The sequence below is a fragment of the Oryx dammah genome, unplaced genomic scaffold, assembly GCF_014754425.2.
Source record: "Oryx dammah isolate SB20612 unplaced genomic scaffold, SCBI_Odam_1.1 HiC_scaffold_24, whole genome shotgun sequence".
Lineage (NCBI taxonomy): Eukaryota > Metazoa > Chordata > Mammalia > Artiodactyla > Bovidae > Oryx > Oryx dammah.
Window position 1 is genome coordinate 36,490,887 of NW_024070208.1, and position 20,492 is coordinate 36,511,378.

Genomic DNA, 20,492 nt, shown 5'->3' on the forward strand with positions numbered 1-20,492 from the left:
CCAGCGAGCGGGGGCTGAACAGGGAGGAACGGGCTGCATTGCTTAGGGTAAGGACCAGGCCTGAATGCCCTGAGGGCAATCTGAGGGAGCTAACAACGTGAGACAGCAACCCAAACTGTGGGACAGCCAGAGAGAGAGGGAAAAAAGAGAGAAAGAGAGAACTATTCCACGAAAAGCCCTAACCTAAGGCACTGCAGGCCCGCTCACAGAACAAAGGAGTGAGAGAATACCAGAGAAGAGCTAGCCGGCTGCAGACCAGCACATCCCCCACCGGAGGCAGGTGGGAGGCAGCCAGAGCCAGAAAGGGGCAAACTCAGCCCCAGAGAGGGCATCCCTTACCAAACTGCGAGCAGGCTTCCAGTTGCTAACCAAGACTTCCTGGGATTCTGGATGGTTGACATCTGCCAGGAGGGTCGCAGCCAGAGATCAGCTCCCCAGAAGAGACATATGGCATACCTGAAATGGTGCGCCAGCTGCCACCCAGTAAACCAAGCGGCTGGGACAGGGGAGGTGATAAGATGCAGCACACCTAAGGAGAGCGCACTCATCAAACACCTGGTCGCCTGACCTGCTCGGACCTGGGAAGGGCACAAAATTCAGGCCCAAACGAGTCTGCGCCTTTGTGGAGTACCCGAGATCCTGAACCTGAGCGGCTTAGACCTGAGAAGTGCATGCAACCCAGGGCTTGCATTAGACAGTTCCCTTGCAGAGCAACCTAGAGCCTGAGCAGTGTAGACTGGCAAAGCACACACGCCACGAGTGGGGGCAAACCGAGTGTGGCCCAGACACTACGAGCACTCCCCACACAAGCTAGTGATATTTGTTTGCAATGTTCCTCCCTCCCCACAACACGACTGAAAGAGTGAGCCTAAGTAAGTGACCACCTTCGCCCCGTTGTGTCAGGACGGAAATTAGACACTGAAGAGACCTGCAAACAGAAGAAGCCAAAATAAACAGAGGGAACCTGGAAGTGACAGGTGCAATAGATTAAAACCCTGTAGTTAGCACCGATTATACTGGAAGGGGCCTATAGATCTTGAGAAGTAAAAGCTGGAACTATCTGAAACTGAACTGACCCACACTGCCCACAACAGCTCCAGAGAAATTCCTACATATATTTTTACTATTATCATTAAAAAATTTTTTTTAATTTTAAGTCTTCTATTACTTCTTTAATTTTCATTTTTATAACCTATTACCTTGCAAAAAAGACACTATTTTTAAAGCAAACTTCATATGTATTTTTTATAATTTTTGTGATTTTTTTTAATATTGTATTTTTGAGAGTTTAACCTTTAGATTTTTTAATCTTTGCTTTTTGGTATTTGTTATCAATTTTGTACCTTTAAGAATCAAATCTTCAGTACCCATTTTTACTTAGGAGTGTGATTACTGGCGTGATTACTCTCCCCCTTTTGACTCTCCTTTTTCTCCCCCAGGTCACCTCTATCTCCTCCCTCCCCCTTCTCTTCTCTTCCCAACTCTGTGAATTTCTGTGTGTGTTCCGGGCTATGGAGAACACTTAGGGAACTGATTACTGCCTACATCTATCTCTCTCCTTTTGATTCCCCCTTTTCGCTTCCTGGTCACTTCTATGTCCTTCCTCCCTCTTCTCTTCTCCATGTAACTCTGTGAACCTCTCTGGGTGTCCCCCACTGTGCAGAATCTTTTCACCATTAACCTAGATGTTTTATCATTGGTGCTGTATGGATGGAGAAGTCTTGAGGCTACTGTAAGAATAAGACTGAAATCCAGAGGCAGGAGGCTTGAGCCTAAAACCTGAGAACACCAGAGAACTGATTCCAGGGAACATTAATCGATAAGAAATCAACCAAAAGCCTCCATACCTACACTGAAACCAAGCACTACCCAAGAGCCAACAAGTTCCAGAGCAAGACATACCATGCAAATTCTCCAGCAATGCAGGAACATAGCCCCGAGCTTCAATATACAGGCTGCCCAAAGTCACACCAAACCCAGCTTACTACTGGACACTTTATTGCACTCCAGAGAGAAGAAATCAGCTCCATCCACCAGAACCCCAATGCAAGCTTCCCTAACCAGGAAACCCTGACAAGACACTCATCCAACCCCACCCACAGGGAGGAACCTCCACAATAAAGAGGAACCACAAACCGCCAGAATACAAAAAGGCCACTCCAAACTCAGCAATCTAAACAAGATGAAAAGGCAGAGAAATACTCAGCAGGTAAAGGAACATGATAAATGCCCACCAAACCAAACAAATGAGGAGAAGACAGGGAGTCTACCTGACAAAGAATTCAGAATAATGATAGTAAAAATGACCCAAAATCTTGAAAACAAAATGGAGTTACAGATAAATAGCCTGGAGACAGGATTGAGGAGACGCAAGAAATGTTTAACAAGGACCTAGAAGAAATAAAAATGAGTCAATCAATAATGAATAATGCAATAAATGAGATAAAAAACACTCTGGAGGGAACCAACAGTAGAATAACAGAGGCAGAAGATAGGATAAGTGATGCTGAAGATGGAATGGTAGAAATAAATGAAGCAGAGAGGAAAAAAGAAAAACGAATTAAAAGAAATGAAGATAACCTCAGGGACCTCTGGGACAATGTTAAATGCCCCAACATTCGAACTATAGGAGTCCCAGGAGAAGACGACAAACAGAAAGGCCATGAGAAAATACCTAAGGAGATAATAGTTGAAAACTTCCCTAAAATGGGAAAGGAAATAGTCATCCAAGTCCAAGAAACCCAGAAAGTCCCAAACAGGATAAACCCAAGGCGAAACAACCCAAGACATATATTAATCAAATTAACAAAGATCAAACACAAAGAACAAATACTAAAAGCAGCAAGGGAAAAACAACAAATAACACACAAGGGGATTCCCATAAGGATAACAGCTGATCTTTCAATAGAAACTCTTCAGGCCAGAAGGGAATGGAGGACATACTTAAAGTGATGAAAGAGAAAAACCTACAACCCAGATTACTGTACCCAGCAAGGATCTCATTCAAATATGAAGGAGGAATCAAAAGCTTTACAGACAAGCAAAAGCTGAGAGAATGCAGCACCACCAAACCAGCTCTTCAACAAATGCTAAAGGATCTTCTCTAGACAGGAAATACAGAAAGGGTGTATAAATTCAAACCCCAAACAACAAAGTAAATAGCAATGGGATCATACTTATCAATAACTATCTTAAATGTAAATGGGTTGAATGCCCCAACCAAAAGACAAAGACGGGCTGAACGGATACAAAAACAAGACCGCTATATATGCTGTCTACAAGAGACCCACCTCAAAGCAAGGGACACATACAGACTGAAAATGAAGAGCTGGAAAAAGATATTTCATGAAAATGGAGACCAAAAAAAAGGAGAAGTAGCAATACTCATATCAGATAAAATAGACTTTAAAGGCTGTGAAAAGAGACAAACAAGAACACTACATAATGATCAAAGGATCAATCCAGGAAGAAAATATAACAATTATAAATATATATGCACCCAACATAGGAGCACTGCAATATGTAAGGCAAATGCTAACAAGTGTGAAAGGGGAAATTAACAGTAATACAATAACAGTGGGAGACTTTAATACCCCACTCACACCTATGGATAGATCAACTAAACAGAAAATTAACAAGGAAACACAAAACGATACAATGAACCAGTTAGACCTAATTGATATCTATAGGACATTTACCCCAAAACAATGAATTTCACCTTTCTCTCAAGTGCACACAGAACCTTCTCAAGGGCAGATCACATCCTGGGCCATAAATCTAGCCTTAGTAAATTCAAAAAAACTGAAATCATTCCAAGCATCTTTTCTGACCACAATGTGGCTCAGATGGTAAAGAATCTGCCTGCAATGTGGGAGACCGGAGTTTGATCCCTAGGTTGGGAAGATCTCTGGATAAGGGCATAGCGGCCCACTCCAGTATTCTTGCATGGAGAATCCCATGGACAGAGGAGCCTGGTGGGCTATATACAGTCCATACACAAAAGAGTAGGAGATGACTGAGCGACTAACACTTTCACTCTGTATCTGTGGTTCCTCTGCATCCTCAGATTCAACCAACCACAGACCCCCTACTGTAGTCTTTGCTACTGAAAAATAACCACATATAAGTGAACCTACCCAATTCAAACCTGAGTTGTCAGGGGTCAAATGTAAATGAACAGAACAAAGCCCTGAAACAGATTCACTATACAGGAATCTCATACAGACTATAAGTGGTATTTCAATTCAGTTCAGTTGCTCAGTCATGTCGAACTCTTTTGAGACCCCATGGAATGCAGCATGCCAGGTCTCCCTGTCCATCACCAATTCCTTACGTTTACCCAAACTCATGTCCATTGAGTCGGCGATGCCATCCAACCATCTTATCCTCTGTCATCCCCTTCTCCTCCTGCCTTCAATCTTTCCCAGCCTCAGGGTCTTTTCCAATGAGTCAGCTCTTCACATCAGGTGGCCGTAGTATTGGAGTTTCAGCTTCAACATCAGTCCTTCCAATGAACACCCAGGACTGATCTCCTTTAGGATGGACTGGCTGGATCTCCTCGCAGTCCAAGGACTCTCAAGAGTCTTCTCCAATACCACAGTTCAAAAGCATCAACTCTTTGGCACTCAGCTTTCTTTACAGTCCAACTCTCACATCCATACACGACTACGGGAAAACTGTAGCCCTGGCTAGACGGACCTTTGTTGGCAAAGTAATGTCTCTGCTTTTTAATATGCTGTCTAGGTTGGTCGTAACTTTTCTTCCAGTAAGCATCTTGTAATTTCATGGCTGCAGTCACCATCTGCAGTGATTTTGGATTTCAATTAAATAGACAAAAAAGCTCTTTAACTCTCTGGCTGCCTGAAGACAGCTGCCATCATGAATGACCCTGTAACTATTCAGACCAGGAAATTCATGACCAACAGACTACTTCAGTGGAAATAAATGGTAATCTAGGTTCTTCACTCTGGGAAGGCAACAGTAACTAAAACAGAAATTCAGGAAAAACTAGCCAAAATGTACAAGACCAGATGTCATTTTTATATTTGGATTCAGAATCTATTTTGGTGGTGGCAAGACAACTGGCTTTGGCATGGTTTATGAATCCTTGGATTACACAAAGAATGAGCTCAAACACAGGCTTGTAAGACACGGCCTAGATGAGAAGAAAAAGACCTCAAGAAAACAGCAAAAGGAATGCAAGAACAGAATGAAGAAAGTCAGGGGGCCTGCAAAGTCCAATGCTGGTCCTGGCAAGAAGCAGTAAAGATTCTGCAGTGACTCTATCTGTGGTAACTGTGCAGATTTTTCATGAGAGAGAATAAACTAAGGCCCTAAAAAAAAAAAAAAAGACAAAAGATAATCCAATAAATGGTGTGGATCAGCTAATCATTCTGAAGAAGAAAGTTACATAACCACCTTACATCATATAAAATATATTAGAAAGGGACCTAATAGGGACCTTCCTAAAAAATAAAAGATAAATGAATCAAGAAAATAAAATAATGTATACCTCTGAGATGAAAGTTTTGCCTAATCAAAGAAAACTTAGAAGCCATGAAGGAGGGGGATAAAACAAATGAAAAATGAAACATTTCTGAATGGTTAAATATAAAAAAACTAAATGTGAAAAACTGGGAGAAAAGAGTTAAAATACACAGAACAAAGTGTTAATATCTCTATCACATGAAGTAGTCTTACAATTTAGGAAAAAGACAATTTAAAAGGAAAATATGGAAAGGACCTGGAAGAATCTCTTAAAGATTTTCCATAAAGAGCTGAGAGGTTGATCCATAAAGAGCTGAAAAATTGATCAATTTCACTAGTATTCAGGGAATTTCAATTTAAAACAGATACCCATTTTTTGCCCATTAAATTGTCAAACATTAAAAAAATATGACAAACATGGATTGTTTTTTTTTTTTTTTCCATTTTAGTTAGCTGATTCCTAAAATGTCAATATTCACTCTTTATGGATTGTTTTAGACCTAATAATTAACAGAACCTGCTGGTGGAACTTTTTTTTTGGTGGGAGTGAGTTTGAGGAATTGTGCAAAACCCTAGTAAAAAAATCTGAAGCCACCTAGTGTTTATCATAAAGAGATTATATTATAGCATTGATGTACCATGGTTTATTGTACAGCCATTAAAAATAATGTAGGAGACATTTATGACAATAGGTTAATGCTGGAAGGAATGTAGCATACTACTAAATGTTAAAAGTGGGGTTAATGTTTGGTGGGGAAGAGGATGTTCTGGCAAACTTTTAAGTATAATGTACCAATGACAGTTATCTATTATTAGACAATAAAGGAAAAGTGTTACTTAAAAAAAAAAAACAGATTACACAAATATTTTTAAGAGTACCCACTAAAATTCAGGGCTAAAATCTTAATTTCTATCCACCTCCTCATTTATGCCCCTTTGGCCTGGCATTTCACAGTAAGAGGTTATTGTTACTACCAACAGATTTGATACAGGACATTTCACCCAGAAAATTTAAGAAAATATTAAATACAACTGATTTAAAAGATTTCAGTTAAAATTTTGAGAGTCAACTTCTGATATATACAATCAAGATTTTATCCCCCCTATTCCAGAATAGCTTGTTGCTTAAGTTTTATTTATGGTGGTGTTTTTGCTTGTTTGTTTTCTGCTACTTGTAACAGAAAAATAGTGGGCAAATTTAACCAGCATTTTTTTCTGTGGCTTCTGACTTGCCCGGTGGCTCAGCTAGTAAAGAATCCCCCTGCAATGCGGGAAACCTGGGTTCCACCCCTGGGTTGGGAAAATACCCTGAAGAAGGAAACAGTCACCCACTCCAGTATTCTCGCCTGGAGAATTCCATGGACTATAGCCCATGGGGTCGCAAAGAGTCCAACCTGACTGAGCGTCTTTCACTTTCTTCTGTGGGTTCTGACTTCAGTGATGAATAACAAGGCTTCTCTATCCAAGATTAAACAATTACCTATAGTCTCTTCTAGTTTACATTTTCAATTTGTAGGTTATTCCAATCCACATGTGATTTTAATATATATTAATTACCTATGATTGGTTAATTTGTCATTTTCTCATGGCCCAATATATTTTTAGACTTAGGTCCAAATGATCAATAAAATGCCGTTATTTTTGTAATGGAATCTAAGTACAGTCATATTCTTAAACAAAACCTGTCATATTGCTGTATATAATTATAGAATGGTTATTATTAACCATTAATAGGACTGGAATGCAAAAGTAGGAAGTCAAGAATCACCTGGAATAACAGGCAAATTTGGCCTTGGAGTACAGAATGAAGCAGGGCAAAGGCTAATAGTTTTCTCAAGAGAACACACTGGTCCTAGCAAAAACCCTCTTCCAACAACACAAGAGAAGACTCTACACATGGACATCACCACATGGTCAACACTGAAATCAGATTTATTATATTATTTGCAGCAAAAGATGAAGAAGCTCTATACAGTCAGCAAAAGCAAGATTGGGAGCTGACTGTGACTCACATCATGAACTCCTTATTGCCAAATTCAGATTTAAACTGAAGAAAGTAGGGAAAACCACTAGACCATTCAGGTATGACCTAAATCAAACCCCTTATGATTATACAGTGGAAGTGATAAACAGATTTAAGGAACTAGATCTGATAGACAGAGTGCCTGATGAACTATGGACGGAGGTTTGTGACATTGTACAGGAGACGGGATCAAGACCATCCCCAAGAAAAAGAAATGCAAAAAAGCAAAATGGCTGTCTGAGGAGGCCTTACAAATAGCTGTGAAAAGAGAAGCCAAAAGCAAAGGAGAAAAGGAAAGATACACCTATTTGAATGCAGAGTTCCAAAGAATAGCAAGGAGAGATAAGAAAGCCTTCCTCAGTGAGCACTGCAAAGAAATAGAAGAAAACAACAGAGTGGGAAAGACTAGAGATCTTTTCTAGAAAATTAGAGATACTAAGGTAACATTTCACACAAAAATGAGCTCAATAAAGGACAGAAACAGTAGGGACCTAACAGGAGTAGATGTTAAGAAGAGGTGGCAAGAATACACAGAAGAACTGTACAAAAAAGATCTTCACAACCAAGATAATCACAATGGTGTGATCACTCACCTAGAGCCAGACATCCTGGAATGTGAAGTCAAGTGGGTCTTAGAAAGCTTCACTTCAAACAAAGCTAGTGGAGGTGATGGAAGTCAAGCTGAGCTATTTCAAACCCTAAAAGATGATGTTGTCAAAGTGCTTCACTCAATATGCCAGCAAATTTGGAAAACTCAGCAGTGCCCATAGGACTGGAAAAGGTCAGTTTTCATTCCAATCTCAAAGGAAGGCAATGCCAAACAATGCTCAAACTACCGCACAATTGCACTCATCTCACACTCTAGTAAAGCTCAAAATTCTCCAAGCCAGGCTTCAGCAATATGTGAACCATGAAATTCCAGATGTTCAAGCTGGTTCTAGAAAGGGCAGAGGAACCAGAGATCAAATTGCCAACATCCAGTGGATCATCAAAAAAGCAAGAGAATTCCAGAAAAACATCTATTTCTGTTTTATTGACTATGCCAAAGCCTTTGACTGTGTGGATCACCACAAACTGTGGAAAATTCTGAAAGAGATGGGAATACCAGACCACCTGACCTGCCTCTTGAGAAATCTGTATGCAGGTCAGGAAGCAACAGTTAGAACTGGACATGGAACAACAGACTGGTTCCAAATAGGAAAAGGAGTACGTCAAGGCTGTATATTGTCACCCTGCTTATTTAACTTCTATGCAGAGTACATCATGAGAAACGCTGGGCTGGAAGAAACACAAGCTGGAATCAAGACTGCTGGGAGAAATATCAATAATGTCAGATATGCAGATGACACCACCCTTATGGCAGAAAGTGAAGAGGAACTAAAAAGGCTCTTGATGAAAGTGAAAGAGGAGAGTGAAAAAGTTGGCTTAAAGCTCAACATTCAGAAAACTAAGATCATGGCATCCAGTCCCATCACTTCATTTTTTGGGGCTCCAAAATCATTGCAGCCATGAAATTAAAAGATGCTTACTCCTTGATAGAAAAGTTATGACCAACCTAGACAGCATATTAAAAAGCAGAGACATTACTTTGCCAACAAAGGTCTGTCTAGTCAGTACTATGGTTTTTCCAGTAGTCATGTATGGATGTGAGAGTTGGACTATAAAGAAAGCTGAGCACTGAACAACTGATGCTTTTGAAATGTGGTGTTGGAGTAAACTCTTGAGAGTTCCTTGGACTGCGAGGAGATCCAGCCAGTCCATCCGAAAGGAGGTTAGTCCTGGGTGTTCACTGGAAGGACTGATGTTGAAGCTGAAACTCCAATACTATGGCCACCTGATGTGAAGAGCTGACTCACTGGAAAAGACCCTGATGCTGGGAAAGAGTGAAGGCAGGAAGAGAAGGGGACGACAGAGGATGAGATAGTTGGATGGCATCACCAACTCAATGGAGCTGAGTTTAGATAAACCCCAGGAGTTGGTGATGAACAGGGAGACCTGGCATGCTGTAGTTCATGGGGTCTCAAAGAGTTGGACACGACTGAGGGACTGAATGGAACAGAGTATCAGTCAAAAACAGAGATGTTATTTAAAAAACCCATGCCACTATGAAAGATAAAGACTGATACATAAATTCATATGTACTCAAACTCAGAACACAAGCATGCCCATTAACTCTGAATGGAATCATTTTAGGCTTAAGCTTGAAATAGCATTACCTGGACCTTCAACATTAAAGATAAATTGTAAATATAAGTCTAATGGGAATATAAGTATTACTTTTTAGAGCATATATATTATTTAAAAGTAACAATCCAAAAAAAAAAAAAACTTATACAATAAAAGTAACAATCCAGGATACAGGATGCTTAGGGCTGGTGCACTGGGATGACCCAGAGAGAAGGTATGGGGAGGGAGGTGGTAGGGGGGTTCAGGATTGGGAACACGTGTATACCTGTGGCAGATTCATGTTGATGTATGGCAAAACCAATACAATATTGTAAAGTAATTAACCTCCATTAAAATAAATAAATTTATATTAAAAAAAAAGAAAAAAAAAGACTGAATACAGTCCTCCGTCAATTATGTGGCTTATAATAGCACAGGGAGAAAGGGGAAAAGGAGGGTAGTATGGGACAGACCACGTGTCTCCAAAAGTGAAAGGCAGAACTAGTCAAATGATACAAAATAGATTTGCTACAATCCTAAAATCAAAAACCAGTATTTGTAACAGCACTGTAAAGCAAGTATACTTCAATAAAAAAAGCACAAGCACACATAAATGTAAATTTCAAAATAAAAAACCAGTATTTGTAAATATAGTATAAACATTTGATTAGATGTTACCCAAAACACTAAAAATAATACATGTTAGTATTTTAAGAGACCATTAAACACAAAGTCATTTGCCACAAAAGGCAAGAGGTTACTGTTCTAATAAACTTGCTGTTTTTTTAATACCAGAACAGGATAGACATGGGCAGAGACAGTTACAGTGGGATGTCTCTCTTTTTTCCCTTCATTCACTCTTTACCCACCACAAAACTCAATCTGTCAGGGATATTCTATTTCAACCAGGAGCTAGGCTCCCCTTTGTCTTAACTATGGAGCTAGCTACTGTCAAAAAAAGGGAGAGGGAATAGGAATTTCCCACAATAAAGGCCATGATTCATAAAGTATGTAATTCTAAAACAAACTATCTTCTAGTGTGTACATGTTTCTGCTATAATTGAAACCTGTACAAATCACACATTTGTATGTTTATATACATATTATTATATATGTATGTGAAAGTTGGACCATAAAGAAGGCTGAGTGCCGAAAGTGAAAGTCATTCAGTCCTGTCTGACTCTTTGTGACCCCATGGACTATACAGTCCATGGAATTCTCCAGGCCAGGATACGGGAGTGGGTAGCCCTTCCCTTCTCCAGAGGATCTTCCCAACCCAGGGATCAAACCATTGCAGGCAGGTTTCCCATATTGCAGGCAGATTCTTTACCAGCTGAGCCACCAGGGAAGCCCTGAGTGCCAAAGGACTGATGCTTTTGAAGAAGACTCTTGAGAGCCCCTTGGACTGTAAGATCAAACCAGTCAATCCTAAAGGAAATCAATCCTCAATATTCATTGGAAGGACTGATGCTGAAGCTCCAATACTTTGGCTACCTGATGTGAAGAGCTGACTCATTAGAAAAGACCGTGCCCTATTTCTGGGAAAGAACAAAGGCAGGAGAAAAAGGGGACAACAAAGGACAAGATGTTTGGATGGCATCACCAACTCAATGGACACGAGTTTGAGCAAGCTCCTGGAGATGGTGAAGGACAGGGAAGCCTTGTGTGCTGCAGTCCATGGGGTTGCAAAGAGTCGGACACAGCTTAGCAACTGAACAACAAAAACAATATGCATTATTATATATATTCTTGGTAACACCAGTAGCAAAGAATCAGCCTGCCAATGCACGAGACATAAGAGATGTAGGTTCAATCCCTGGGTCAGGAAGATCCCCTGGAGAAGGGAATGGTAACCCACTCCAGTATACTTGCCTGGAGACTCCCACAGACAGAGGAGGCTGACGTGCCTCAGTCTATACGGTAGCAAAGAGTCGGACACGACTGAAGCAACTTATTACTCACATACGTATTTTTATCATAGTTAACGTGCAAACCAGTTAATCCACATCTAAATAATCAAGGGTAGACCACAACACTTATTTTAAAACTTGGAGAGAACTTTGACATAATTCAGATTTGACTTTTACAATTCTATAAGAAAAGCAGGTATTATTTCCATCTCACAAATGAGGAAACTCGGGATTAGGGCACAAGAACTAGGACTGCATCCCAGGTCTTCTGCCTCTATATTAACTGTCTGCCACACTGCCACAGAAAATAATGGATACAAATCTTCAAAATCTGATCTCTCAAGTGGAACATTAAGAATTAAATAGAGATTAAGAAAACTTTCTAGGAAGATACATATATAAACAAGCAACACTTGTATTTGTAGTAAATGCAAAGAAAGTTCAGTAAATTTTATTTTAAATCCTTAATTTGTTCTCATTATCATGAATGCATGGATTTTAGTGCAACTGCATTATTTTTAGCACTTCTAAAGTTAACTTTAGGATGTTGTTTGCTTTTTTTTTTAACACATCTCTACAAGTGTAAATTTAATGACACACAAAGGTTGAAGGGCAGAGGGAAATTCTAAATTTGCTTACATGGTATCAGTTTAGAAAAAGGGGATAGAGATTTTAGTACTTCCCTGGCAGTCCAGTGGTTAAGACTCCACTTTCCAATGCAGAGGATGAAGGTTCAAGCCCTAATCAAAGAGCTAAGATCCCACATGCCCCGGGGTCAAAAAAAAAAAAAAAAAAAACCAACATAAAATAGAGGCAATGTTCTGGCCAATTCAATAAAGACTCTAAAAATGGTCCACATCAAAAAATCTTAAAAAATACAGATGTAGGCTGATAAGTGTATGACCTTAAGCTTGCATTCTTTTTGATCACTTTGAGTAGTTACAAAAATGTATGTGAAAAACTTATCTTTTGCTAGGTTTCTTTATTTAAAAGACTCAACAGCAAAAACCCAAGTTTTTAGTTCCTAATTAGAAGTATGCTTTATTTCTCTACCATTTTTACCTGTAACATTATGTTATAATGTGATCGATACGAACAATAAAACTTACCTCACAATCAGGGCATGTGATTGTGCTGTATTCTTCAGTCATTAATAAGCACAGGTCACAAAAACCATGTCCACAGTGAAGTTCATGGTGGTGACCTACTGATGAAATTCTTCTGTGAATTAAACTTTTCAGTTTGTTAATGTTGCATATTCAGTATAATCAAAGGGGAAAATTAAAAGGATTCTCTTCTACAGAAAAATATATCTATTTAGTTAGAAATGGATGACTTATTAAAATTGAAGAGAAACAATATAAATCAGAAGGGAGAAAAATCAGAAGAAAGAAAAACCAGGCAGAGATAATTAATATTGCTTGCATTCATTTAGATAGTTATTTGGTACCTATAATACTTTGAATCTGCCAGCTCTTACAATCATATAAAGAAAAAATCATATAAAAAATCTGACATAATCCATTTGATCATTATAATTATCACAGCTAAAAAGGCTGTAGATATTATATTTGACAACCTAGAGATGGATAAACATTTTGGTGATCTAGGATAAGTGGTATAATCCAGATTCCAATCTAGTTCTGTTTCCAAGTCTAATGTTCTTTCTACTTGATCATACTTCCCTCTGCGAATTTATACTTCCCATCCTGTGAAGGGGACAGTGAGGGTCAATTTGAGAAACTGGCAAGACCCTTCTCTTTGAACAAAATAATGCCATTTGCAGCAACATGGATGGACCTAGAGATTGTCATACTGAATGAAGTCAGACACAGAAAGACAAATATCATATATCAATTACATGTGCAATCTAAAAAAAAGGGGGGGGTACAAATGAACTTACAAAACAGAAGGAGAGTCATGGATGTAGAAAGCAAATTTATGGTTACCAGGGGATGGGAAAGGGTAAACTGGGAGAAGGGGACTGACATATACACACTACTATATGTAAAATAGATAACTAACAAGAACCTGCTCTATAGCACAGGGAACTCTACTCAATACTTCTGTAATGGTCTATAATGGGAAAAGAACCAAAACAAAAACAACAAAAAAGAGTGGATATATGCAGATGTGTTGGTAAAACTAATTCACTTTACTGTACACCTGAAACAAACACTGTAAATCAGTTACACTCAGATTAAAAAAAAAATCCTCTCTTAATGATCTAAGACATTGGCAAAGACAGAAGACAGAAGTCAGATGCCACTACTGTCACATAAACATGACCCGTATAAAGCTTATTTTTCACAAATTTAGCATTTATGAAGGGAAATACCATCTAATACCAACATTTTAATACTCAAGTAGAATCTGAAGTTTATCATAACAAATACATTTGTTATAACTATGTCATTTTAAGTCATTTAAAAAGATTTTGCAAGAAAAAATGGGAAAAGAAACTAGATAAAATGAGCCTTCGTTTACTATAAAATTAGTGTTCCTACTGATTTATATTAAAACAATTGCATTCTTTTGATTAAAAAAAAAGAACTTTAGTTTTTAAGCTAATGAAACATCTAAAACTTGTTTGAAACCAGGGTAAATTTTAAAGCTCTAATTTAAATTCCAGAGATACTGTTACTAAGGATATCAAAACTGTTTTACCTTTTAAAGATTTCTGATACTGTACAAGTCGAAATAACGTGGGCTGCATTACAGCTTACAAAGCACTTTGATAATTCCACATGCATAGGCACCATCTTTCCAATTGAGTACTTCTCAGCATTATAATACAAATGTATGAAAGAACAGGTGATTTTAAAATGTCATGTTCTAAAACTTTATTTTGTAATACTATATCATCAAATAATGGAGATTTTCTATGAAACAGTAGCAATCGAAATTCGGATAAGAGAACTTGCCTCTCCCCAAGAAAACACAACCAACTTTCTCTACGCTCAGGTCTCCCAAGCAGAGTCCATCCTGGAGCGACTGAGAAAATGGACGTTCACTTTGAAAGTATAAAATATTAACAGTTACCCAGGGTTATAAGACGACTCTGGGAGCTCCACGAGTTTAGTTTCAACAACACACCCCTGCAGAGACATAGCACTCTAAGGCCTGCGAGGTTAGGGTCAAATAAACTGAACCTGTTTTCACTTGAGTAGAGTCTCAGTGAGCGGAGCATGGGCGCGCGTTCTCCCTGGATGGCCCAAGACTGAATACAAGATGGTCAAAACCTAACCGGCTGTCTTCTGAACAAGGCTTTAAGCCAAAAGAGCAACGAGTCCCCCGCCCCCACTCCTAATATCCGTTTTTAAATATCAGGAACCTTTGGTTACCACAACAAAACTACGCAAGAAAATGAAGTTTCGTTGTTTCTTTACCACAGAATGACGGTTCAATTCTCACATTACCCCTTTCTCGAACCTGCGAACCCATCAGTGGGGCAGTCAAGTGCGCAGCAGGGCGGAAAGCCGCTCTCCAGGCCTTGGCGTCAGGACCTCAAAAGCGGGCTGCGCGCTCGAGGCCTGGGCTGCCCCATGCTCCCTCGCCGTCGCAACCACTCCCTACTCTGCCTGTTCCTCAGTTCCCGTGACGGCAGGCGGACTGACCCCCCGCCTCTCACCCAGAGCTCTGGGCGCCCTTCTTCCACACCGGCTGCACAGGGCCTCGGTGGCTCCTCGGGCCCGGCCGTGCGTCTCCACCTGCCCGCAGGAGGACACGGGGCGCCTAGCCCTCAACGCCTCAGCCGCCATCTTCGTACCTCGAATCCCAGGCTCGCGTCGCGTGCCGACCCGGTATCTCTTGCGGCAGAGACCAATCGCCGGAGGAGTTGGTCCCAGGGAGCCAATCGGCAGCGAGGAAGCTCCAGCCCACCCATCCCCCCGCCCCAGACCTTCCTAGCAGGAGGCTGTTTGCTGTTTTACTCCGGATGCTTAGAGCAGATGGCGCGTGGTCTTCAGGGACCGTTTTGTGGCCTGACCTTTGTCTAAAGCTCAGAGCGTTATCACTCTCGCTGCGTATAAGTCGGATTTCACGCATTACTCCTTACTTTGCTTTTGACCTTGCAGATGGCGACGTCGTCCCCCTTCCCTAGTGGATCATAGTGGCTTTAGTGGAGAAGCCAGTCTAGCTACCCACCGGTGAGGAAATTTGGTTAACAGTTTCAAACCAAGGTGAGGTCGTTATTACTAACAATTGTTGACCCTAGTGATATTTACAAGGCCTTGTGTTGAGAACGTTTAGGGATACGAAGAATTTATAAACTAACAAGTTCCTGCTTGAGTGATATGTCATCCTCTACCTAAACGGGTAACTTCCACTAAAGCAGTTTGTATTAAATGCCGGAGGAGACTTAGAGAAAATAAGAATTGTATGCGTTGTGTGAAAAGCCTTTGTAGAGAATATAAGGTTTACACTAGACTTTAAAACCTGAGTGAAACTTACAGAGATAAATGGAGGAAATGAGGCTTTCAAGGCAGAAAGAACTGCAAAAGCAAGGGATTGTAGGTGAGTAGATGCTGTTGCCTATTTGGTATTTAACTTACAGACCATTTGCCTAGATTAGTTAATACTGCTTTAAGTCAGCTTTTTGGAGAATTAAGTTGGAATCGAATTTTAGAGTCTTGAATGTTGGGTAAGGACTTACCCTTTAAACAGTCCAGTGCTGGGGAAATTGTGTGAGCAAGAAACGAGGTGATCTGGTAGCAATTTGGCAAGTATCCGTGTATTGTGGAGGAAGCACGTGGAGATGGCAGGGTGTCTTTAGCTACTAAGAGTAAAACCAGCATATATTCTTCATTTTCTTTTTCCCTCTATGTGTTTTGTTTTGGAAATAGAAGTATTCTGTTCAAAGCTCATCCCTGGTTAACATCCAAAATATGCAAACAGCTCATATACCTCAATATCAAAAAGCCAACAACCGAATTCAAAAAGGATACCCTGAAGAAATGTCTTTAGTGAGAGTATCTTAATGGTGAATGCTCTCAGCTTTTATTTGGATTAAAATATTTTCATCTTCATCCTTGAATGAGCATTTAATAACATAATGTTCTAAGTTGACAGTTATTTTTTTCTCAGATTTTGGAGATAGCATCATACTGATTTCTGTCGGTCCTTGAAAATCCCAACCCTTAGCGCCTCTGCTGTGGCCTCCCTGGATGGCAGTTTATTTACAGTCTGTCTTTCCTGCCCCACCAATACTACCTCTGAGGGGACGCCACATTGCTCACCCTCAGTTCAGTTCAGTTGCTCAGTCGTGTCCGACTCTTTGCGACCCCATGAATCGCAGCACGCCAGGCCTCCCTGTCCATCACCCTCAGTGTTCCTTAAACACTGTAGCCTTGTGCCCTGTCCAAGCAGGTGCTTCATTTGTTGAGAAATGAAAGCAAGAGGGAGAAATCCCATGTTGCAAATATAAAATGTAGGGCAAAACACCAACTAATAAATTATACTACTTTCAGGCTTCAGTTCAGTTCAGTCGCTCAGTCATGTCCGACAACTTGTGACCCAATGAACCGCAGCATGCCAGGCCTCCCTGTTCATCACCAACTTCCGGAGTCCACCCAAACCCATGTCCACTGAGTCGGTAATGCCATCCAGCCAGCTCATCCTCTGTTATCCCCTTGTCCTGCCCTCTTTCCCAGCATCAGGGTCTTTTCAAATGAGTCAGCTCTTCACATCAGGTGGCCAAAGTATTGGAGTTTCAGCTTCAGTATCAGTCCTTCCAATGAACACTCAGGACTGATCTCCTTTAGGATGGACTGGTTGGACCTTCTCGCAGTCCAAGGGACTCTGAAGAGTCCTCTCCAACACCACAGTTCAAAAGCATCAATTCTTTGGTGCTCAGCTTTCTTCACAGTCCAACTCTCACATCCATACATGACCACTGGAAAAACCATAGCCTTGACTAGACAGACCTTTGTTGGCAAAGTAATGTCTCTGCTTCTTAATATGCTGTCTAGGTTGGTCATAACTTTCCTTGCAAGGAGTAAATGTCTTTTAATTTCATGGCTACAATCACCATCTGAAGTGATTTTGGAGCCCAGAAAAATGAAGTCAGCAACTGTTTGCACTGTTTCCCCTTCTATTTGCTATGAAGTGATGGGATTGGATACCATGATCTTAGTTTTCTGAATGCTGAGCTGTAAGCCAACTTCTCCACTCTCCTCTTTCATTTTCATCAAGAGACTCTTTAGTTCTTCTTTACTTTCTGCCATGAGGGTGGTGTCATTTGCATATCTGAGGTTATTGATATTTCTCCCGGCAATCTTGATTCCAGCTTGTGCTTCCTAGCCCAGCATTTCTCATGATGTTCTCTGCATATAAGTTAAATAAACAGGGTGACAGTATACAGCCTTGACGTACTCCTTTTCCTATTTGGAACCAGTCTGTTGTTCCATGTCCAGTTTTAACTGTTGCTTTCTGACCTGCATACAGATTTCTCAGGAGACAGGTCAGGTGGTCTGGTATTCCCATCTCTTTCAGAATTTTCCACAGTTTATTGTGATCCATACAGTCAAAGGCTTTGGCATAGTCAATAAGGCAGAAATAGATGTTTTTCTGGAACTGGCTTGCTTTTTCAATGATCCAGCAGATGTTGGCAATTTGATCTCTGGTTCCTCACCCTTTCCTAAAACCAGCTTGAACATCTGGAAGTTCACAGTTCACATATTGCTGAAGCCTGGCTTGGGGAATTTTAAGCATTACATTACTAGTGTGTGAGATGAGTGCAATTGTGCGGTAGTTTGAGCATTCTTTGGCATTGCCTTTCTTTGGGATTGGAATGAAAACTGACCTTTTCCAGTCCTTTGGCCACTGCTGAGTTTTCCAAATTTGCTGGCATATTGAGTGAAGCACTTTCACAGCATCATCTTTCAGGATTTAAAATAGCTCTACTGGAATTCCATCACCTCCACTAGCTTTGTTTGTAGTGAAGCTTTCTAAGGCCCACTTGACTTCACATTCCAGGATGTCTGGCTCTAGGTGAGTGATCACACCATTGTGATTATCTGGAGTGTGAAGATCTTTTTTGTACCGTTCTTCTGTGTATTCTTGCCACTTCTTCTTAATATTTTCTGCTCCTGTTAGGTCCCTACTGTTTCTGTCCTTTATTGAGCCCATCTTTGCATAAAATGTTCCCTTGGTATCTGTAATTTTCTTGAAGAGATTTCTAGTCTTTCCCATTCTATTGTTTTCCTCTGTTTCTTTACATTGATCGCTGAGGAGGGCTTTCTTATCTCTCCTTGCTATTCTTTGGAACTACATTCAAATGGGTATATCTTTCCTTTTCCCCTTTGCTTTTCACTTCCCTTCTTTTCACAGCTATTTGTAAGGCCTCTTCAGACAGCCATTTTGCTGTTTTGCAATTCTTTTTCTTGGGCATGGTCTTGATTCCTCTCTCCTGTACAATGCCACGAACCTCCGTGACAAAATGCTTTACACCACAATACCTCAATTTATCTACCTCAAGTCTGTAGAAGGGAGCTTCTATCCCTTTAAAATGAATCAGGCTTTTGCCTTAAATTTCCATTAAACTTTATCTTAGAACCTCTGGACCAAGGAGATAACATCCCCTGAGTTGGGTTCTGGTATGTCAGGTAGAGGGCTGGAACCCAGGAATGGAGACAGAGGAGAGACAGCCTGCCCCGAGATCTGGTCTGAAGTGGAAACAGTGGCACTGACAAAGTACAGAACAAAGCTGGCCCTGGAGTTCATGTGAGCGCTGGATGGTGGAGCCCAGATCCCACATGGCAGCTAGAGCAGACAGTTACCTAACTGTGCCAAGGCCTGGTGCCCCTGAAAGGAGTAAATGTGTTTTTTCCTTCTTTTCAGTGTGAAAGGATACTTTTCAAAGAAAAGGTAAAATCATGGCTCTCCTCTGGGAATAAAATGAACAAATGTTAAATTTATTCTACTCATATTTGGGTGTGGGAACTAGGCAGTTAGAACTGGTTCAAGGGAGCAGAGATGCACAGGTTTATCTGGAGTCAAGGATGCCAGAGTATTGTGCAAATGCAGCAAAACTGGCTTTTCCAGAGGAAGGAGTGTTGTTCCTCATGTTTGCATATCACAGACACGGATTATGCTGAGTTGCCCTCAGTTCTCCATAGCCTTCGATCTGTAAAACCCACCTGAAGGGTGTGCTCAGTGCCATGTGCAGATTTCCATCCAAGCACAGACTCCCCTGACTTGACCTCACAGATTCTAAAGTTGACCTGCTTAGTGGAGGGAAACCGACAGCACTAGGAGCTTCCCTGGTGGCTCAGATGGTAAGGAATCCAGCTGCAATGTGGGAGACGTAGGTTCAGTCCCTGGGTTGGGAAAGTCCTCTGGAGGAGGGCATGGCAACCCACTCCAGTGTTCTTGCCTGGAGAATCCCATGGACAGAGGAGCCTGGTGGGCTACAGTCCATGGGGTCGCAAAAAGTAGGAGATGACTGAGCGACTAAGTGCATACCCTCTATGTGCTAGACGATCCTACGAGGTTAACACTACAAACTGATGGGTGGTCATAATATTAATGAGACAGTGTTTCTAGGAGGTCATCACATCAACCAGGACATAATAGGAATTGGTAACTACCAGTTCTGATACTGTCATGTTAGGAGACATAAGTCCGCTGGGGGAGTGATGACTGCAGAATGAATGTGGAGATCTGACAGTCTTTGTAAACACAGAGTCAGGAACAACCAGCATATGAGCACTTTCTGTATTTTAAAAGTCACCTGGGAAAGTATCTCCTTCTTCATCTCCATAATAATGTTGTCAGTTAGGGAAGTTGGTGGTCTTTCTAGGGCCCTGATTTGAGCACTCCTGATCCACATCATCACATTCCTCCTTGGAAGCTAAAGGTACACACACACACACACACACTTCCTCCTTGGAAGCTAAAGGTACACA

General features: G+C 40.8%; 1 protein-coding gene and 1 pseudogene across 1 annotated transcript in view; one reads left to right on the forward strand and one right to left on the reverse strand.

Annotated features, from left to right (window-relative positions):
• Nucleotides 1-15,347, reverse strand: part of RNF17 (ring finger protein 17) — a 115,783-nt gene extending 100,436 nt beyond the window's left edge. The window contains exons 1-2 of the mRNA XM_040266846.1: nucleotides 15,218-15,347; nucleotides 12,696-12,790 (exon numbers count right to left, since the gene is read on the reverse strand). Coding sequence (XP_040122780.1) covers nucleotides 12,696-12,790; nucleotides 15,218-15,347 — 225 coding nt within the window. The remainder of the gene's footprint in view (nucleotides 1-12,695; nucleotides 12,791-15,217) is intronic.
• On the forward strand, nucleotides 4,879-5,460 carry LOC120882987 (annotated as a pseudogene).
• Nucleotides 15,348-20,492: the final 5,145 nt, after the last annotated feature.